Consider the following 16,050-nt stretch of genomic DNA (forward strand, 5'->3'; position numbering starts at 1 on the left):
TTCTATAGAGAAGCTAAAAGAAACTCCCATTTTCTATAAGGGAACTCAGTGGTATATTCATTTCATCTAATTATATCTAGTTCTGGTGGGCATCAGAAAAAATTCCCTGGCAGAAATGCAGAAGTAATGCACTGGTGCATTACATACTTGATGATCTGGATCCCTCCTCAGTAAGCCCTAGAACAAATAAACAAAGTCTCCTTCAACTATGAGGAAAGTGCAGAAACTTTTTTTTTTTCATTAACTCAACCCCTCCCAAATACAGTATTTTTTTCTGGAATACAATGATTAAATATGGCCTTGAATAAGGCAAATAATGAATTCATATACACCCACAGCCATAGAAGGTAATCCTTCTATCTTCTCTGTATTGCTTTATCTTCTGTATTCTACCCATAGAAGGTAGAATTGCAGCAGTCTTTTTGATTTTTATTACATAGACGCATATACAGAAATATTTTTGGGTTTCCAAAACAGCTTCCATCAAGCATTTCTATTATGAAGATCAAATCTCTGGATGACTGCAGTACAGGTTCCCTTCTATGTGAACTAATCTGAAGTTCAAGGACTTTCAGATAGATGGCTCACCTTTGGCCTACGTATTCTCACATGAAAGCCGCTTCAGCAAAACTCAGGAGTCCAATTCAGCTTTGCTGTAACTGGTCACGACTCTCTTGACTTCAGCAATGCTTCACATGCTTACACCAGGTCTGAATTTATCCCTATGGCTTCTCGGTCACTAGTCCTCCCTTCCAACTCAGAAACTGCCTACATAATAAAAGAGATTCATTAGAAACCACTGGGTTCCAAAGTAGAGTGAACATTGAGACCTATAACTTTTTTATATGTGCTCAGTCATAAAAATGAATTTATATGGTCTTATTCCATGAACTCACTTTACAAATATTAGACCCACAACCACACTTCCGTGAGCTGTAATCTTGTCAAAGCTCATAAGTTAAGCAAGGTCAGAATTGGTCAATATTTGGATGAGAACCTCCGGGGCAGGGGGAGACAGATAAGTATATACCCTGGAGGTCCTGCTGTGTTTGTAAGCTAGGGCTCCTCTTTGAAAGGATTTTATATTAGTCTTAGAATATAACAGAATGTTTTGTATTTGCCTTAACAATAGTTTAGGCTCTGGCCATATGTATACTGCACCTTGGCTCTTTCAGCAAACATCTTTTTCTAGAGATGAAGGTAATGTAGCAGATGAAGTCCTCTCCCCCACTACCACCCTTTAACCCAGGAGGTAGATCTACAAAAAAAAAAAAAATGCTTCCGCTGTTACCCATCCATCACCCTCTCCCTGATCGGTTTATTTCTTCTTATATTACTTCTGCATTCTCTATGCTTTAGCTAGCAAAATATACCCAAAAAACAGCACTCTCCCCTCCTTACCTTCTCCCATAAACAGTTTCCTCTGAGTATCCCATGCTCTCTCCTCTTCTTACCTTCCTATAAACAGCTTCCTCTGAGTATCTCATCCTCTCCCCCTTCATGAATTCTTCCTTCAGGTGCCCTGCCCCTCTCCCAGGTGCATACAATGTAGTGCTCAAGTACCTTTAACCTTTTATTGTGCTGGAGGAGCTTGTATGTAAAAGGACCTTTCACTATACTTTGTGAAAAATATGCTGTAGGTAGATTAGTATGTAGTCAGAAAAGACACCTAAAATAATTGAAGGTGGAAAGAAAAAGCACTATACGGTAACTTTCTGAGAAACAGCTTAGTCACATATCTGAGGTAATATATGAATGCAGAAGGGAACTGCAAACCTACCCGGCTTTGCCTAACACTGGAGTGCACAGATGCCAGCGTGACTGCTCTTCCAACACGCTTTGTCACTCTGGTATTAGGAACAGCTTTTGCAGTAGGGGGGATAAAACGGGAAAGGTCACCAATCTTGTACCTAGCAAGGCAGTGGGGTTACAGTGGAAGGACTGCAAGTGGGCACGGAGGTCACGAGTGGAGAGACAGGAACCCCCCAGGCAGGGGTTCCCTCACCCCCTGCACTGCATGGCTGCTGCCTGCCAGCTCACAGCCTGCCCCCTGCACCAAGGGGGGATGAGTCCAAAGGGCATTTCTGGAGCTATGGCTTTATGTGGTGGTATCCCATCTCAGACAGCTGCTGAAGACCAAGCTTCTTTCTATTAAAGCAAATAATAAATCAGGCGTTAAGAAGCTGGATACCAAATCTGACAGATCACTAGCAAAGCTGTTCCTGAGAGGCACGCATCAAATATAGTAGCATGGAGGAGCTGTACATCAAGGGGTTCTCATGCAATAAAATGGAAAGTAAAAAGTGCAGCCAGGAGGTAGAAAACCCTGACTAGGCTACAGCCAAATAAACTTAAACAGCTTTGGGAATAAATTGGTGGTTTAATCCGGATCAGGAACAGGTGCTATGAATGTAATTCAGTAAATGGTCGAGAGCCTGCCAGAAGGGAGAGAAATGTGTTGCTTTTGAGATAATTTCCCAGAAGCTTCATAAAAGAAAATTGATTACTGGAGTTTAATAATTAAAACAGGGCCAGATATATAGTAATCAAATGAGGTTTTAATTACATCTCAAGCAGAAATAAAATCCAATTTGTGTACTTTGTATCAGAAAAGTCCTACTGAAATGCTTTGGTAGCTGGAAAGAATAAAATAAAAGCTAATTTCCATAGGAATTATAGCAGTTGGTTCAATTAAAAGATTGGATCAGAATTAAAGAGGCCCAAAGTGAAGGGATACTAAATACAGAAGCAGTGGCTTAAACATCAAATCAATGTCTGAATAAAGACATTTTATAGACTAAGTGCAAAATCTGCAGTGTCAAGTATCCCTAATATAAATTAATGTGTAACAAAATAAAGTTTCTTCAAATTACACCATATATTTTGAAAGTATTTCATAGAATTAATTGCTTGTGCTATGGTAAAAATGAATATCTAAGACATGGTTTATTCTTTCTTAAATACTCCTTTTAATTTATTTAATCAAAGTTAATGTTATTAGTTAGCCATTCTTGTTATTTACCTGATAACCTCTACTGCACCTAGGTTATTAGACTCTGCAATACCCACTTAGCTATGTATCTCTAAGAAATATATGTATTTACTTTTGGATTTTAAAAGTGCTTACAGCTCACAAGATACAGTGATTACTGTACAAATATGAGGCAGCTTCTTGGATCCACTCCCAATCTATTTGGGCTTCTGGTCTGTGCTGTAGTGGGTGCAAAGCTAATTGATCTAACGAGCTCAAGCACCCACAATCCTCCCAACATTGTATGTGACAGGGCTGTCTCCTACCATAAGAGTGTGGCAGATGCCTAGGCCTGAAGGGATAAGCACAGCAGTAGGTTGTGCCCAGACCTCTGCATTTGCTCCCTGGCACTAGGATTGAAAACACTCTGGTCTTGTGGTCAGTCTTGGCAAAAAAACAGCACAGAAAAGACACACACAGCACGGCCACGCTGAGACACACAGAGGTCACTGTCCCAATGAGCTGCTTCTCCTCTATGTTGCCTGTACCAGGTTGCTGGTATAGCATTTATGACAAGAACAGCCTGTACTGCACTTTGCGCTTACAGATGCTGAGGCTGACAGAATGCCATCTTTGTGCTTAGAGACATTTGAAATACACTGATTCTTAAACACTGATTTAAATATGGATTTTTAATTTTTATTTATTTTTTAATCTTAAGTGTATGCTTGGTAAAAATACTTCATGAAAACTTTTTCAAGATTTAAGAAATACCAGCAAGCTTAACTGCCAGTGGATGGATACTGGCTTTGCACAGAAAGGATCTAATATGTTGCTTCTGAGAGCTGAGTACCTAATGTGTGACCTCTAGACACTGAGTTGGCAGTGGTAATGCCTGTGCTAACAGTAATAGCAGTTTTTCAGGTATTTTCAGGTTTTTATAATGCATTACTGCTCCCCTGTTTTGAACAACAGATCTAGTTTGAGGAACACACAATGGTCTGAAATAAAGAGCTAAAAATGGGGAGCCCTGAGGCACAGTGATGGGAATGTTACAAATCCACATCCATTCTATCAAATGAATGACTGTCACCTGCGAGCAATACTGTATGTGGCAGAGACTGCAGTAAATTCTGCCTCCTACTCCAGGCCCAAGGTTGCAAAATTATCTACCCACTCTGTGCCATATTCCAAGGAAATAATTTCAAGCAGATTTGCTTCAAGTTCCATACAAATCAGCTTCTTATCCATGGCGTGATTTTTCAGAAGTGCTGAGTGTTCATTTTTGCTACTGAAGTCAAATGAAACTGCAAGTTTTCAGCACATCTTAAAATCAGGCCATTAACCCTTAATTATCATATAATAGCTCAATTAAAAATCTACCAAGACTTACTTCAGCAGCTAACCAAGCTCCCATGGCTTGCAGACTAGCTATAAAAAATCCAGTTTTTCAGTGGTGTCTGGGCTCCGGGGACCACTTAAAGTGGTCGTTGTTAACCCTGCTATTTAAAACAAACAATGAAAATTATCAGCTGCAAAAGTACCTTCTTCCCCTTTCCCTTCTTTTCCTTATAATTTTCTGCCCTTCTGGAGGAACAACTTTTGCTGTCTTCTCCATCGTTACTTTTATCGGTTTTTATCTTGCACTAATCTTTTATTTCAAATGACAAATACGTAGTTTCCATGCTATCACAGAAAACATGACACCCAACTCCCAGCAAAACCCACTTCTTGTTGATCAGAAAAGCCACAAAAGAACAATAGTCCTCTGTCCTGAAAGGGCACATTACATGACCACTTGGGAGGTAACTGCTTAACCCTTTCTTCACATCCAGGTGCTGCTGTTCATGAGGTTCTGTCTCTCTTTAGTCTAGGAACAAAACCAAGCGAAGCACTTGTGGTCTTTCCACATAGGCATTTGATACTAAACGGGAAGGTAAAACAAACTTCTAGCAAAGGTGTGCAGGAATTATATAGTTTTGGGGCTGATTCACAGCCAGCTGAAACCAGATAAAAGATTCTTACTGGCTTCCATGAGCGTTGGGCTGGGTATGGAGAAAAGAGGTGATTTTAGTGCAATCTAAAAAGAAAACTTTTTTATTTATTACTTATTTTGAGCACATAGTAACTGATTTTTTGCCAGCTTTGGAAAGCACAGTACGGCTGTGGTTTACTCATCTACAGGAAGTAAGACTCTAGCACTAGGAAGAATGTGAAGCTTCTTTCAGCTATGTCCAACTTGTCATCCAAGCGGTGGACCTCCTGCTCATAGATGTCAGCAACCAGATAGTCTCAGGCGCTTGGGGGATGCTTCAAAAGGACTGTCTTTAAGGATTACAAGAAAGCTAAAGTAGTTGAGCAGCCACTCTGCCACCTTATGTGTTGTTGGGTTTTTCTGACATTTTTGGTGGCTTAAAGTCTCAGGTAAAACAAGTGAGATAAAGAGATCTCCATGGGAACAATAAGCTTTACCTGCACAGGAGTTTACAGCTGGGGGTGAGGAGGGTTGGGGCATGGTCCAGATTAAACTCTTTTTACCCTGTTACTCCCTGGGCTGTCCATCAAAGGAGTGGAAATATTATTAATATTTTTTCTCTTTGATCTTCTTCCAGAGTCTAGTGAAGCTGAATGTGAAACTGAAGCCTATGCTGGACTCCGTGGCAGTTAACAGAGGTAAATGGGAGGAGCTGCACCAAAAAAGACTTCCTTCTCAGGCGGCATCCTCGTCCTCCCTTTCCTCTAGCTTTACTGTGTCTTTCAAAGACATAAATTAAGCCTGCAAATGCCAGTGTCGCTTTACGGTAAGAACTGTCTGAAAGGTTTTGGTAAGCTTAGGCCCACCATTTTTTTACGAGATGCTTTCACAGACATGCTTATTTGATTGGATATTAGCTTGATAGCAGCATAGTTTGCTTTTACTGGGAGGCTTAGTGGGACTGAAAAGAAGGCCTGCAGTGAGACGGCGCTGGTATCTGAAGCGACATGGAAGACTTAGTATAAGAAGCATTCATTCAGCTCCACTACATTTCAGCTGCTGCTGTAGAAATCTGTAAAGCTGACAACAGACTGAAATATAAGAACTTACAGCTTAATAAAATTAATAAAACAGAGCAGAACTGGGAGGCAAGCTGGTCAATTCATATGCAAGGAGCTGCAGGAAAACAGAATAGTATGTAATTACATTGTTGTTTTGCATCTCTTCAGTACATGTTATGAATCAATTATGCCTGCTTTTGTGATGTCCCTCTCTCACTCTTCCCTCCTCTTTTATGCCTGAATGTTCTGAAAAGCCTGCTTTGTATTCTAAAGAAGTATTTTTTTACAACAAAGCTTCTTAGTGATTGATCAGGGCCTTTAGAATTGCCTACCTTTGCTACATTTAAAAAACAAACTTTATTATCTTTTAAAAGCACCGACCTGTCCCTGCTTCTCTGAGAAATTCATATTAACAATGCAGTAAATTTCTTAGCAAAGGGAAGTTTGCATAAAGGCAAAATACTGTAGAGGTTTCTTTTTTTTCTTTCAAAAAATGCTCTTTTAACACATTCATTAAAAAAAAAAAGATTAATGGGCTTTAATGAAAATACAATACAAATAAAAAAGGAAGTCTTTTGCCTTGTCCTTCAGATTTATATTACATTGAAAAGTGGACCACAGATAAGCCTTTCCAGTATAATTTCCAATTGAAATTTGTATTTTGAAATGGTAGAGAGGAAGGATATCATCATACTGGAGTGACTACCTCTTATTTCTTTTTCAGTACAATTTGAGATGCTATTACAGCTAGCCCAGCACCAGTCAAGGCTCACATGTAAATGTCTGTGGTAGAGGTGTTCAGAAAGATCTAATCAAACATGACAGGTCACAAAACCAACTGTGTCTAGTTCTGTGTGATGATGCTAGTATTACCTGAAAGTCGGTCTCTTTCCATTAGTGCAAAGATCATTAGTGTAGCAAAACTGTGATCTATGATTCAAGGGTGCTTTCTTTGCTGCATGACCAGACACAAGAGGAGTCATGTTGCAGTGCTTACAAGTTCCCATTCATAAGGAAAAAAAGCCTTTGTACTCCATGAAAAATGGGATTCTAAATATAGGGTTGTCTGGCAGCAGAAATTAAAGCTGAATTCAGCTAAATCTTACACCTGTGCCAAACTCCATTTACTTCAGTGGAATTACTTTGAACTGGCACCACCTTAATGGAAATCAGGACCTGGCCCAGCTGACCAGATGCTAAAAAGAGCTTTCTGCCTTCCTAAGGAAAGTGAGTTGTTAGCACCTTTGAAAAGCTGACTACATCTGTCTGACAATCAAACAGAAACAGCAAATCTGTTGATTACTCATTAAAAAAAAACAAAACACCAAAACCCAAACCACAACAAAACCAAACTGCTCTGTGCTAGTGATCATGTGTATAGAATAGCTGGCGATTGCAGCACCACTGCAAACAAATCTGTTAGTACACAACTGAACCACATCACCACCTCTAGTAGAAAGAAGCAGGGAAGGAGCAGAAATGCAGACTGCACAGCACAGAATACATGAACCAAATGGAAATGTTTCTGCTATTATTTTACCACTTCTTTCTTCCCTGAATAAAGACAGATAGGATGGTAAGCAGCAAGCCATACAAAACTTACCACCCACACTTTATGGGAGAAACAGATACTAGGAACTGCCATAGTATTGCTGGCAGGTACACACACCTTTCCTGAATTTTGATATTGCATATTGCTAAGTATAACATAATTTATAGCACGTACCCTCCAGCTTCCCCCAAGGTTGAGTCTCCCCTCATTTCCTCTCCCTTTTATTGGCTTCAGTGCGCTGTTGCCCATGGCAACACCCACCGGCAGGGATGGGGATGCAGCACGGCCACAACCTGACATACAGCTGAAGCTCGAACAATGTCAACCATCAATCAAGTGACTGTTTGTAATTGCCTCCATCTATTTCCCCTGTCTTTCGGTATCTTTGCTATTGTGGGTCAAAATTCAGAAACTGCTGACTAATGTTATGGTTCTGTTCCTCCATCACAAGGAAGAAAATGAGAGTGCACGGCTAGATCTTTATCAAATTGTTCTCAGGCAAACCAAAGCAACCCTTCTGAAACCAGGAGGGCACAGTACTGCATCTCAGAACAGCATTTGGGCTCTTAAAGTGATAGAGCTCAATCTTGAAAAAAACAATCAACAACCAAAAAAAAAAATCTTATACTTTTTTCTTTAACACTTACCTTGGGAATTGGCAACAGACTTGCATTTTTGTGAGACAAAGAGGATTCTTTGTGGAGGCATGCAGAATAGTAAAGACATATTCCAAGTTTCTCATGTTTTAAGATGGTGAAAACCACTTTTTAGCTAATGCTTACAAGCTTGATAGAAATTTTATCTGCTTTTCATTATTTCTGATAGGGAAACATTTCTCAGTACTCCAGTCAGTTCTGCCGAACTCTTCCAGGACGTGCATGGGAGAGATGACTCTCTAGGCTATTAAATGGGCATTATCTGTCTTCTACTCATTTCTCTGCCCACTGCGCAAGGAGAGATCAAAACCCCTTGAAATTGGCTTAGTTCTGTGAGTGCACATAACGCACAGGTTCACAAGAGGCGAGGACAAATTAGAGGGCATGAGCAGAGGAGGACAGAGAACCTACTGTTACCCAGGACAATGCTAACGCTGCTTGGCCTTTCCCTGGAGATGCCCAACACATCTGGTCTGCCTCAGCAACAAACAAGTCATCCCTTTTTTGCCCCACCAGTTAGTGGAAATTTGGCCTTAAACGAGGGCTGTAGCATTTACAATTCCAGTGCTAAACTGTGGTGAGCATGTGGACCACCCATAGGGTCACAGGGGCTTGATTCTCCCCCAAATTTGCTTTGAGCTGGTTCAACAGCAATGCCTTTTTCTAGGTGTCCTACTGACTAGTGCTAACAGCAGCCTGAATTCAGTCAGGTTTCTCATCTCATGAATCAGAGGCCATGAGGTCTCACAGAGACGAGCCAGCAGCCCTTATCAGCAGAACATGCTCAGGAGAAAACCTGGGTCTTCATCCCCATCCTCAAAGATAGTTCAGATCACACAGTAATTCCACTCAGGATTCCCACCTGTGAGACCGCTTACCAAAATCAACCTTTCCTCGCCACAAAAAAGAAAAGCTTTTCTCTTCTTGTGTAAATGCCCTAGCGTTACGTAAGATAATCGGGAAGGAGCCTGACATTCAAATCCCACTTGAATCTGGAGGAGATTTCAAACTGCATGTGCACATTCCCCACCAATCTGTGGGGAGTCACAAGGGTGGGCTTGTCTCCTGCCCTCCTCCCTAAGCCCCTTACATGTGCCCAGTAAGGAGATGGGATGCCTGCTGGGTACAGCCCAAGCCTCTGCTTCACTCCTGGGAGACACAGAGAGCTGACAGGCTTTGGTGGAAATGCTCAGGAGGGGCTTGCGTGTACGTCCTGCTGGAATGAAACGCTCCCCTGCAACACAACACTGTGACCCCACTAGAAAAGCAGAAAAGCTAACACTGTTCAAGGCAAGGAGCCCTGGGGTAGAGGCTCTCCTGTGGTTCAGACGGAAGGATTTCCCACCTCCTGAGAACAAGACATGAAAGCCATGTCCTTGGCCATAGTTTGAGTAGTAAAATCAGACAATTTCCCTACCTACAGGCGAAACAGAACAGCTTCATAATGTGATCAAGACGGAGACATCTGCTTCTGTCAGGAGGCAGGTTTGCTCCTGCTCCAAAGCAGACTCACACTTACAAGGCGAGACAGCAGCAGCTCACAGTTTGAGCTGGATGCCTCTGGTGGCAACTGGACACTGAACTCCCCATACAGCTTTGTCACAGCGAGCCCCTATTGTGCTGAGGAGGTCGTTAGTATGGTTTGTGCCCTGCAGAAAATAACCATAGAGTAGACAAGTATGTTTCATTTTAGCTCAGGTATTCCTGCAGATGGTGCCCTTGGTACAGTAGGCGCGCTGTTCTGGACTGGCGACCTTCCTAATTGCTCCTTCTTATAGTGCACTGCAATCTCGTAACGTGCCTGTAGTTATCAACAAAGCCAATGCTAGTACTCACAAACTATTTTTGAAAACTGCAACCAGCAGTGCCTAACCTAATTTGTAATATTCGGATGAATTAATCCTGGTGGAAAAATAGGCGTGTTTCAGCCTACAAGCCAAATACTTACTTTCCCTTGATAAAATTAAAACAATTTTAGTTATTGACAGATCATTTATGCATTGAGCGACATTTTAGAACAGGTTTATTTCAAGGTTATGTAAAACATACTAATAGACATTTCCAATGCTTAGAGTTCTGGGCAAGAAAATGCAGCGCAAGAAGATTTTTATTGGCTTTAAAAAAAACCCAGAAGATTTTAAGAGTAAAATCATGTGAATGGTTTCTAATATAACAATGAAGTGGGAGGTATAAATCAGCTGAAATGAGACTCCAGAGACTTCCATCGCTTGAATGTGCCAGGATTGGAATACATAGCGTATATTGCTCATTACCTTTTCTTTCTCGGATTACTTTGTATTTAATTACCAATTTACAAGCATGTTGGCCGCTTGTAGTAGTGTGGGGAATATAAGCTCTGAACCTTTGCCTATGGGAAAGAAGTGACACACACACAGAAACACTGTGTGTATGTTCTAACACGAGTGAACCCTATGTACTTTCCAAACGTGTAACTTCAGACTTCTGGATCCATTTCCTTTTTGCATTTTAAGACCATTATCCTCACTGTTTTGCTTTAGTAGACCAAACAATGCCAATTCAGCTTTTTAGAGCATGTTTTTGAAATTAACAACTCGATTTTATTGGTCTCTCAAAAAAAAGAATAATAAATCATTTTAATGGTTTGCTGTGGTTTTTTTATTATTACTATTTTACTTTGAAATTGCCTTGCTGGGATGAATCATAGAATGGTTTGGGTTAGAAGGGGCCTTAAAGATCATCTAGTTCTGACCTCTCTGCCATGGGCAGACACCTTCCACTAGACCAGGTTGCTGAAAGCCGTGTCTATATGTAGGCAGAGATATATATATTTATATATGCATATGTACAGAAACAGAGCTGTATCTGTTGATTACTGACTCACACAAAGAGAAGAGCATGAGAACACATGAGACTGAGCAACCTAGGTACCATTTTTGAAACACGACCTTGCAGCACGTGCAAGTCCTGACCTGCAAAAGCTACCTTGGTGGATACACTTGGCATTAGCCTGGAATGACCAGAAAACACATATGGCTGGTGACTCCAACAGAGCTATTTGCAAGCACAGAAATTGCACAGATTGTAGAGTCTGTGATACTGGATATACCGTTGTTCAGTAGAAATACTGGGGGGGGGGGGGGGGGGGGGGGGGGGGGGAGGGAGGGAGAAAGGGAAATATTCCCCCAAAGAACAATTACATTGATGAAAATAATTTCAGAAAAGTTGGAAATTATTTCTTCTACATTTTTACAGCTGCAGGAAAGCTGACAGACTGCGCTAAGGTACAAACATCCTTCCTTCCATCAGCTCTAACCTTTGGATCTCGCTAGATTGTAAAGGGGATGTTTCCTGTCCAAAAAGTCCATAACAGCAAGAAAATACTAACTGGCCTGTGTTCCAGGACTGCATTTGTAGCATAGGGCCTGCTTTTACACTACCACTCACTGCTGAAGAGAACTATTACACAATATTTATGGGTAAGTTAGAGGAGTTGGTTTTATTCCTTCCAGCTGCTCAGGCAGGGACGAGCAGTCAGGCACAGGCAGTGCAGCCAGGAGGCGCGAACTCCTTGAGACAATTTGGAATCGCCACAGAACAGCCTCTTCCACCGCTCAGGAGGCAAAAGCACGAAGGGTCACACACAACGGCAGCCGAATACAAGGGCACACGGCTCCCTCCGCGGGCACCGCCTCCCACTGGCACCACGGCGGCACACCCCGGCACACTCCGTCCGCGCCACCCGGAGCAGACGGCGGGCGGGCGGGCGGTCAGCAGGGAGGAGGGGAGGTGCAGAGCGCAGCACAGGGTCCCCGGCCCGGGCCCGCTCCCGCCTTCACAGGGATCCAGCGGGTCCCCGCGCACCGCGTCCTCAGCCGCGGGCACTACAGCTCCCGGCGTGCCCCGCGGCGAGCGACCGGCGCACTGCCCGTACGTGTCCGTGCGCACACCGGCCGCTTCCGGGGGAGCGCTTCCGCTCCGGCGGCGCCGTTACCACGGCAGCGAGGGGCGCTGCTGCCGGTGCCGCGCCGGCGGGGCCGTTGCCGGGGCCGCGGCGATGGAGGCCGCGCCAGTGCCGGACGGGCAGTACACGGCCGTCGTGTACGGGCTGATTGTCGGCGGGCGGTGCGCGGAGGCCGTGTCGCTGCTGAGCCGCGAGCTGCAGCGGAGCTGCCGCTCCCGGGGCGGGCTGTCGCTGCTGGGCTACTGCCACTACCAGCTGCAGGACTTCGCGGCGGCGGCCGAGTGCTACGAGCAGCTGGTGGCGCTGCACCCCGAGCTGGACGCGTACCGCCTCTACCTGGCGCAGGCCCTCTACAAGGCCGGGCTCTACACCGAGGCCCTGCGGGCCGTCAGCCCGCTGCTGGACCTCCCCGCCTACCAGGGCCGTGCCCTGCGCCTGCAGGCGGCCATCCACTATGCCCAGGGAGACCTCCCGGCGGCCAAGAGCCTGGTGGAGGAGGCGCTCGCTGCCGCTGCAGACGGCGGCCCCGGAGCGGCCGAAAACCCCTCGGAGCGAGCTGACGCCGAGATCAACCTGGGCTGCCTGCTGTACCGGCAGGGCCGGCACGAAGAGGCCAGCGGCAAGTTTGCCGACGCCATGCAAGTGTTGGGTTACAGCCCCGAGCTGTCCTACAACATGGCCCTGTGCTGCTACGCAGCCAAGCAGTACGCCCCTGCCCTCAAACACATCTCCGATATCATAGAGCGCGGCATCAACCAGCACCCAGAGCTCAGCGTGGGCATGACCACCGAGGGCATTGATGTCCGCAGCGTAGGCAACACTATGCTCCTGCACCGCACGGCCCTGGTGGAGGCCTTCAACCTCAAGGCAGCCATTGAGTACCAGCTGCACAACCTGAAAGCGGCCCAGGAGGCCCTCACAGACATGCCTCCAAGGGCTGAAGAGGAGTTGGATCCAGTCACACTGCACAACCAAGCATTAATGAATATGGACAGCCAGCCCACCGAAGGGTTTGAGAAACTGCAGTTTCTTCTGCTGCAGAACCCCTGTCCACCAGAAACTTTTGGAAACTTGCTACTCCTCTACTGCAAGCATCAGTACTATGACCTGGCAGCTGATGTGCTGGCAGAGAATGCCCATCTGACCTACAAACTGCTCACACCTTACTTGTACAACTTCTTGGATGCCATTATTACTTGTCAAACTTCCCCTGAGGAGGCTTTCCACAAGCTAGATGATTCAGCAGGGGTGATGACCGAGCAGCTGAGAAAACTCATGAAGCAGGTACAGGAAGCTAGGCAAAACTGGGATGATGAAGCTGTAAAAAGGGCAGTTAATGAGTATGATGAGACTCTGGATAAATATGTACCCGTCTTGATGGCCCAGGCAAAGATTTACTGGGACATGAAGAACTACGCAATGGTAGAAAAGATTTTCCGCAAATCGGTGGAGTTCTGTAACGAACACGAGGTGTGGAAGCTCAACGTGGCTCATGTGCTCTTCATGCAAGACAACAAGTATAAAGAGGCTATTAGCTTCTACGAGCCAGTAGTTAAAAAGCACTATGACAACATTCTCGATGTTAGTGCCATTGTGTTAGCTAACCTCTGCGTCTCCTACATCCTGACAAGCCAGAACGAAGATGCGGAGGAACTGATGAAGAAGATCGAGCAGGGAGAAGAGCAGATGTCCTATAATCATCCTGATAAAAATACCTACCATTTCTGCATTATCAATCTAGTCATTGGGACCCTCTACTGTGTGAAGGGAAACTATGACTTTGGCATAACAAGGGTCATTAAAAGCCTGGAGCCATATAATAAAAAACTGAGCACTGATACATGGTATTACGCCAAACGGTGTTTCCTGTCCTTGCTGGAGAACATGTCCAAGCACATGATCATGCTGTGTGACAGTGTTATTGAGGAGTGCATTCAGTTTCTGAAGCAATGTGAGCTGTATGGAAGAAACATTCCAGCTGTCATTGAGCAGCCCCTTGAAGAGGAGAGGTTGCACAGTGGGAAAAACACAGTTACCTACGAGGCCAGGCTTTTGAGGGCGCTGATGTACAAGATCACTGGGTGGACTCCCTAAATGGTGTTCCCCTATAGCCGAAATGAGAACTTTGTGTCTGTTCTTTTCTGATGCTTATAAGGTGGTGCTCACCCTGGTAGTCCATAGCAAGCAGTGTGGGTTTTTCTTGATTGCTTACCTTAAGGATTTTGTCCTGTATTTTAACAACATCCAGTGGAAAATAGAATATTTGCACAAAATTAACCTGCACCAAATAACTAGGGGCATCCTCAGTAGTCTGGCATGTTAAATAACTTGGGATGACCAAGAACTTCAGTACAGAAATATAAAATATTTTATAAAATATTATATATATTAAAAATATATATATATTATATGTATTTTTGACCAAGATTCTTTTCATTGGTTGACAGTTGAAAAGAATTTGTTATCCACCTCTTCTAGCACAAAAACTGAAGAAACAGAGTTGTTTTAATTCTGTAATTTGTGCCTCTGTATGAAATGTTATTTCTTCTGCTTTTTCCACTGTATTTTTAATGTGTTACAGACCATGTTTATAGTACATTTAAACACAAGAAATGGCTTTATAATAAATAAATCAGTCCTACAAAGATTAACATTGCCTTTCGCTGACTTAGTAATAATGCATGAGTATTCTGGCAGATTGTATACCTAATACAGGGACTGGGAGTATGTTCCAAGAAAGCGATATTAGGAGGGTACCTCGGTTTAGGTCTGCCCTGGCAGTAAAGTTCATTATGACTGGACCTAACTGGCCTCAGAGGCGCTGCACCACTTGGACATGCCTGCGCTGTCCGAGTGGCGGCTGTTGCCCTGCAGACCTGTTTGGTAGCAAGTGCTTGCTTAGTAACACAGTCCCATTTGCAGCCTGGCCTGCCCCTTCAATCCAAATAGCGTTCTTAAAAAACACCAGTTTCTGGTAAGAGACGTTGTGAATGTGATATTATTTCCCTCAAAAACAAAAAACAACAACATGTAACTTCCATTTCATGAGAGGTTTACAACATATACCCTTAGATGGAAAAAATCTGCTTCTCAGTTTCCTCCTGTGCTGCTGTTCCTATGTCTCTTAACACCTGTCTGAAACCCTGTTTATTTGCTTAATTCCTTTACTTGGCATCTCCATCACCTTGGCATCAGTCAGTGTATTTTCGTAACAGTCTCCCCATAACTTTTCTATCATATTACGTGTTCCGCAGTGAAGTGTGACAAAGATACCTTTCAGCTTTTTTACGCAGTGTGGTTCTGTGCCCTGTGGCTGCTCTCCTGTTCATGTGTTCTGCCTTCTGAAGCAATGTGTGACCTCAAGTTTTTTAAATAAGTATCAATGATTCATTTGCTTACCTTCGATACTGGCTCCCTGAAGAGCTGTCATGGGGGAATTTTGGAACCAGGCTGCATGTCCCTCAAAATCCAGTTTCTGTGCTGTGGTTTACCTGGAAAGAGAGAGGACAGCATCTTTAAAAGTTGCTCTTTTATAAAGCAGTAAACATTCTATGTTATATCTATCTATATGATTTTCATCATTTCCACACTTGCATAGGCAAGTGACGTGGCACCTCGTGCAGGCACTGACAAAGGTGGGCACCATGCAAACATCAGCGAGTTAGGTAATGTTACAGTTTACCCCAAACTTCCTATAACAGTAAAGTAAAATCACATTTAACAGTGTCAAGAATGGGAAAGTGTTCTAGAGAGGCTACAGAGCAGGCAGGAGATGAGGCAAGGTGTCTAGAGAGGCCTGCAGAGCTCAGTACTAGTCCATAAAGCCCCCGATTATGGTGATATTAAACATTCCCACAACTGCTTCCCCACGAGGAGGAGACCTGTGATTTTG

At 43.8% G+C, this 16,050-nt stretch overlaps 2 protein-coding genes across 2 annotated transcripts in view; both read left to right on the forward strand.

Annotated features, from left to right (window-relative positions):
• Nucleotides 1-6,471, forward strand: part of PDE11A (phosphodiesterase 11A) — a 133,224-nt gene extending 126,753 nt beyond the window's left edge. The window contains exon 20 of the mRNA XM_030486969.2: nucleotides 5,584-6,471. Coding sequence (XP_030342829.1) covers nucleotides 5,584-5,745 — 162 coding nt within the window. The 3' untranslated portion in view covers nucleotides 5,746-6,471. The remainder of the gene's footprint in view (nucleotides 1-5,583) is intronic.
• A 5,720-nt stretch (nucleotides 6,472-12,191) lies between these two features.
• Nucleotides 12,192-14,834, forward strand: TTC30B (tetratricopeptide repeat domain 30B). The gene has a single exon (XM_030486970.1). It carries the CDS (start codon nucleotides 12,252-12,254, stop codon nucleotides 14,250-14,252), a length of 2,001 nt encoding a protein of 666 aa, XP_030342830.1. The 5' UTR covers nucleotides 12,192-12,251; the 3' UTR covers nucleotides 14,253-14,834.
• Nucleotides 14,835-16,050: the final 1,216 nt, after the last annotated feature.

The sequence above is a fragment of the Strigops habroptila genome, chromosome 5, assembly GCF_004027225.2.
Source record: "Strigops habroptila isolate Jane chromosome 5, bStrHab1.2.pri, whole genome shotgun sequence".
Lineage (NCBI taxonomy): Eukaryota > Metazoa > Chordata > Aves > Psittaciformes > Psittacidae > Strigops > Strigops habroptila.

Bases quoted from the DNA above. Each gene is read 5' to 3' on its own strand.
- TTC30B (XM_030486970.1), top strand. From the start codon at position 12,252: ATGGAGGCCGCGCCAGTGCCGGACGGGCAGTACACGGCCGTCGTGTAC.